This window comes from Gavialis gangeticus, unplaced genomic scaffold, assembly GCF_001723915.1.
Source record: "Gavialis gangeticus isolate Ggan-Ray unplaced genomic scaffold, GavGan_comp1, whole genome shotgun sequence".
NCBI lineage: Eukaryota > Metazoa > Chordata > Crocodylia > Gavialidae > Gavialis > Gavialis gangeticus.
The window spans coordinates 152,493,781-152,499,743 of NW_017729032.1; the positions used below are offsets into that span (position 1 = coordinate 152,493,781).

The following is a 5,963-nucleotide window of genomic DNA, read 5'->3' on the forward strand; positions in this document are numbered from 1 at the left end:
AGGGCAGCTAGGAGCTGGAACCAACTTCCAGGGGAAGTGGTGCTGGCTCCTACCCTGGGGACCTTTAAGAAGAGGCTTGATGACTACCTGGCTGGACTCATTTGAGTCCAGTCTTTTCTCCCACCCAGGCTGGGGGTCGGACTTGAAGATCTACAAGGTCCCTTCTGACCCTACTTCTATGATTCTATGGTGGGGAAGGGATACAGCCTGGCCCCAAGTTGGCCCTGTGGAAGGAGGGGCTCTTCCTTGGCCCACGGGGAAGGTGATGTGATCCAGTCCTGTGAGGGGGAAGGGGGCATGCCTTGGCCTCATAGGGTGGAAAGGGTGCATCTCACTCTGAAACTGGCCTGGCAAGGAGGGGGAAGGGGGCATGGCCCAGCTTCAGCTGCACAGGGATTGGGTTTGGGAATTTGGTGGGGCAAGGATGGCAGTATTAATGGCCACTGCTCCCCTGCTGCCAAATTTCCTGCCCAATGGGGAGATGGAATGGCTCCACAAGCTGCATTTGGCCTGCAGATAGCCAGAGATTAAGCACCCCTATTTAAACTATGCTTTGATATTTTTTCTCTAAAAGTAGCATGTTAGTTCTGTAATGTTGGTTCTTAAGATACGATTTTAAAATTCGGTACTGAAAGAATTAACTCATCAATATTTGAATTGTTTTGAGGTTTTTTTGTTGGTTTTTTTTACAGGTGCAAAATAGTAGACAAACACCTGACAATACTGGCAAAAAAACACATCGAGACAAAATTCATAAAATTAAATGCCGAAAAATCTCCATTCCTGTGCGAGAGACTGAGCATCAAAGTAATTCCCACTCTAGCACTAGTAAAAGATGGAAAAACACAAGATTTTATTGTTGGCTTTACTGATCTTGGTAATACAGATGACTTCACCACAGAGACCTTAGAATGGAGACTAGGGTGTTCAGGCATAATCAATTACAGGTAATCTACATTGTTTTTTTAATTTAATGCAGGATGGGTTAAAGGGTAAAATATGAATGTATATAAGAGTTCAATTTACGTTGATGTCAAATCTATGCAAGAATCAAGTGATCTAATAATCTCATTATGGCTGTAAAGTTTGGCAAGAAAAACAAATCAAGGAAAATAACTCTTGGCAACATATTGAAAATGTACATATATGGGTCTTATTACCTGTAGAGTAGCTAAAACAAAAATTAGGACAGCCAGCTCCTCTCAGTGGCTGCTGGGTCGAAGCTGAAGGCCCTTGTTTTTTGAATATTGACTTGTCTCCCTCTCCCGACACTGAAGGGGGAGAAGATTGTCCAGATGTGTTGGGTGCATAAATCTTTAGACAGTATTATGGTTAACTTGATGATTTGCTCACACACTATATGGTTTAATACAGAACAATGCAGGTTAACCCAAAGTTGTAGAAAGATGCAGTCTAATCATAATTTGGTTTAATACAGCCTTATTGAAGTGGGGTGGGGGGAGTGCACCTGGCTTGATGCATTTGCAGAGAATTGTCACATTGTCTTGTGATCATCAGAAGAAGATACTTGGGTCTCCAGGACCGAGTTGGGGTGGTTATGTGGATAAAACATCAACCATTGCATCACATTAGTGTAGATCTTTTGTTTTTAACGTTCTTGACTTGTTTAAACAGCCAAATTATTAAAGCATGGAAAATTGTTTCCTTAAACTCAAGGATGACTGGTGCCCCCTGAGTCTGGGGAGACACAATTTGTGGGCAGGCCCAGGGGTGGGCCAAAAGCCCCATATCCACTCCCATACTTCTGTGCTGCAGCTTAGTCCCGTCCCCTGCCGGCAACACTCTGCCGGCTCATGCAGCAAAAAAACTTTCCTGTCTTGAGCGGGGCCAATCTTGGGGGGGGGGCAGGTGTCCACCTACCAGTTGCCTGTATTTAAATTTATCTGCATCCAACTTGAAATATTTAATCTTCAAATTATGGATGTTTAGAGAAGAAAATCTCTTCTAGATTGGGAAGAACATACTATAGTACACTGGGAGCCAGGCATTTTTGGCAGGAATGGCTAAGATTAGTTTTGCACCCTCCTTCAATCCCCCTCCCCTGCTCAGTCTGCTGCTTGGCTTTCTGCTGTCTCGGCCCTGTACTCCCTGCCTGGTCTACTGCTCTGCTTTCTGCTTCCTCCCTGTGCTCCCTGACCAACTTTGCTGCTTTGTTTTGTGCTTCCTGCCCTGCTTGCCACTGTTGTACCTGTCCCTTTCCCAATCTGCTGAGTGCTACACATAGAGGTTGCCCATGACATAAGCCTCCCCCCTCCCCCACCCTTGAAGTATATTGGCAATTGAGTTAAGGCACTTCAAATCTAAGGCATTGATTTTCTTTAGATCCTTTTATGAGACTCATTTTTCCTCTGGGCATGTCCATTAACCTTTTGGGGAGAAATGCCCTTTTCATCTTTTCCACATCTGTAGCAGGCAGACACAGAAACAGCAAAGCAAATCTACCTAGAGGATCCAGCAAATAAGGAAGAACCAGATATGCTAGAACTGTATGGGTGTATTTATTCCGTGGATACAATGCTTCAGTATATGGAATTTACTATATATTAAATGAGCTGACTTTTGACTCTCATGGTAAAATCCACAAGAAGAATGAAGGGAAAGGAACCTGCATTTTCAAAATTAGCCATAAATCCTGCATATCCCAAACAATCCAGCAGAGGCCACAGCTGCCTATGTGGAAGCTCTACTCTACTTTGAAGTCTGCCCCGCTCTCTTGACCATTCCTTGAAAAAAGGCATTTCTAAGGGGGCCTGCATAGGCAAGCTGGTACTATCTGGATCTGTTCTAATTTTTTTATGACAACTTCTTTGTGGTTAAGAGGGCATTGAGGACCTATTTTTTCAGCCACTGCTGATTCCAGATAGTTGGGGTTTTTTGTTGTTGTTTTTTTTAACTAGTTTCTCTGACTTGCTGTTTCTCCAACACTATGTAAGTGTCTACTAATAAATATTTTTGCTTTTAATAGGATTTTTTTATTTTTTTCTTCTAGTGGAAACTTGATGGATCCACCTTTTCAGACCCAAAAGAAATTTGGAACCAGCTTCACAAAACTGGATAAAAAAACCATCAGAGGGAAGAAATATGACTCAGATTCTGATGATGACTAGAAACCAAGCCTAAAAATCTTTGTAAATCATCTTTTTGTTAAGCCTGGTACATTTCTAGGAATGTTTTTATAAAGGCTATTGTTTTCATTACATTTTCACCTAATGCTCATTTTTCTATACTGTTTTATACAATGGAATCGCATCAGAAGAAATTTTCAATATTTTCCACCTCTTCTGGAGGTCATTTATAGGTTGTGAATCTGAGCCCTTTGAACTAGATATCATCTGAGAAATTATGATAAAATCTATTTAACTATAAGTTTAATAGTTATTTCAAAACATTTCCATAAGCTACGTCTTAGTATTTTATACCATTGATCATTTTTCAGTAAGAGACTTAGTGGCAAGAGCTACAAGTAACTACTACCGTCATAGCACATCTTAAATCATTGCTTATCTTATAGTGCCATAGTGTGACAATAACTAATTAAATGCATTGCACTATGAGCTGTAAAACAGTTTTAACATCTATCAATTTTGAAGTAGGTTATCAAAAGAAACGCCTTTTTACCAACTACGTATGCTGCATGTTAAAGCTGATACAGCAGGTAGTAGCACGTGGCAACAAGCCTATCAAAAACTGCCTTCTTTGCAGGATTATATAATATAATTCCGTGGTCTTGGATGTGTGAATTTTTATTGTACAAGTTTGTACAAGAGACGCTGCCAGACAAAAATATTGGGAGAGATGATGTTTTTGGTTTTAATTTGAGACTCCAGTGCAGTACGCTTGATTGCACTGTTGCTCTTCAGTTGCTAGGGATCTGTACCCTCTCTGAGGCTCAGCATTGAGCTCAGTATCTGTCCAACTCAGGAGTGGTTTTATTTCACTATTCATTTTTGTGAGAAATTAAAGTCCTCCTGGGGAAATGAGCCTCTTCAGTACTTCCAGTCCTGTTGGTCCAACAAGCAAACTGAGGACTGGAACTCTCATCAGTCTCACTGCTTTACAGCGGAGAGCATTTTCCCACTGGGCCAGCCCAGCAATATATTTCTCCTGTTCTGTAAAACTAAGTTATTTTAATTCATGTACATTGAAATAAAGTACTTAAATTCTAATGATGAATGCTGTTCCTTCTGAAACTAGTTCACCCTCACTATGCGTCTGTTCAGTGATCTGTCATTAAGTCTCACATCTGAAGTTTTTAGATTTTTGTAAAGCAAGGCCACCAAATTTTATTAGTTTTAGTAAGAATTGGGGTTTTTTTCCCAGTGGATAGAACTACTTCAGACCTGTGGAAGTGCTAGATAATAATATTACAGCTAGAATGAGTAATGTTAAAAACAGATTTACCGGAAGTTAAAATCTAAATCCTCAGTGCACAGAGCACATGTGCAATAATAAGTCTGGTTCCTGAGTCTGCTTTTGTTGAAATAAATACAAGAAACAAGTATTTCAGAAAAGGTTTCACATGGGTTCTGCAACAACACTAGCTCAATATTCTGAGCTCTCATCATTTTGAGTAGACTGGTGAACTATTAATGAGCATTGCAAATGCTAAACAGTGAGCTCTTCTGCCAGGGTGCACAACTTTCATCTCTGCTGCTCCACTGCCAGGAGCAGGGAATGCAGTAGACTGTGGCTCCACTCTCCCCATTAAAGGGAGGGGGGAGAAAAAGGGAAGCAAAGCTGATGTCAGTGAGCACTCTTCTGTCCAATCCACTTCTGCTGTCCTGAACACCACCCCCAGCCTGCCAGACTTGGGGAAACCAGAGGGCCCAGCCCTCATGTGCCAGGGTTGGGAGACTGGACATAGATATGCAGGGATTGGGTATGGGAATACTCATTCTAGTGAAAGAATACAGGGCCTCCTGGTTCTGGCAAGAAGGCACTCTGGAGAAAATAGAGGCACAATAACAGGAGAAGGAGCATTGTGGGATGCTGGAGGACCCAGGTCATGTTCCATGTCACATTCCAGAAAGTGGTATGGGCAGCTTGTGTGGTACATGGTGGATTGAGAAAGGGGCAGGCAGGAGAACAGCAAATTGGGCAGGGAACATAGGGCAGGGAGCAGAACGAGCACAGATCATGCAGGGAATCAGGGTGGCACTTGGGGAGGGTACAGGGTTAATTTTATGGCATGGCTGCCAAAAAGGTTGAGCGCCACTGTTGTTGAGCAAGTACATGTGACCTGAAGCACTTCATTTTAAAGCACTTCTAAATAATACTTGTCTCAGTCAGGGTCAGTTTTGAAGTACTGCCTCAACTTTTGGAGCACTTCAAAGGGCATGTACATCAGTTCATTGAAGGACTTCCAAGGTGGGAGAAGCACTTCAAATGTTATGTCTGTTCCCATCTAGATCAACAGAGCTCTGCCAAATGTGTCTGCTTTTTCTCCTGTATGTCGGTGTCCCATAGAATCATAGAGAAGTACAGCTGGAAGAAACCTCCAGAGATCACCTAGTCCATGGGTGGGCAAAATGCAGCCCACGAGCCTAGTCTAATCTCCTGCCTGAGGCATGATTCTCCCTTTCCAAACCATCCCAGACTCTACATAAGACTACCTTCAACCTTGACACAACATAGATTTAACACCCTAATGTGCCCCTGGTAAAGCAGGAAAACCACGTCAGTCAATGTCCTGCTTTTGTAAAATATAGTCAATATGTGCTCGAGGTCCTGGGTAGAGGGCCATGCCCCCCTGCTACACTAGAAGGCAAAAACCCCCGCAATCCATACCAATATGACCATGGGGTAAAATTCCTTTCCAACCCTAAATGTGGTAATCGGTTTGACCCTGAGCAGAGAGGCAAGGCCCTCTAGCCAGGAACCTCCAGCTTTGCTCCTAGCAGAAGAGTTGACACATCCCAATTAAAAATCCCAGCTTTAGCTAT

The 5,963-nt window shown here is 42.5% G+C and overlaps 1 protein-coding gene across 1 annotated transcript in view; it reads left to right on the forward strand.

Moving 5' to 3' along the window:
* Positions 1–4,190, forward strand: part of TXNDC9 (thioredoxin domain containing 9) — a 22,577-nt gene extending 18,387 nt beyond the window's left edge. The window contains exons 4-5 of the mRNA XM_019523988.1: positions 693–947; positions 3,011–4,190. Coding sequence (XP_019379533.1) covers positions 693–947; positions 3,011–3,128 — 373 coding nt within the window. The 3' untranslated portion in view covers positions 3,129–4,190. The remainder of the gene's footprint in view (positions 1–692; positions 948–3,010) is intronic.
* Positions 4,191–5,963: the final 1,773 nt, after the last annotated feature.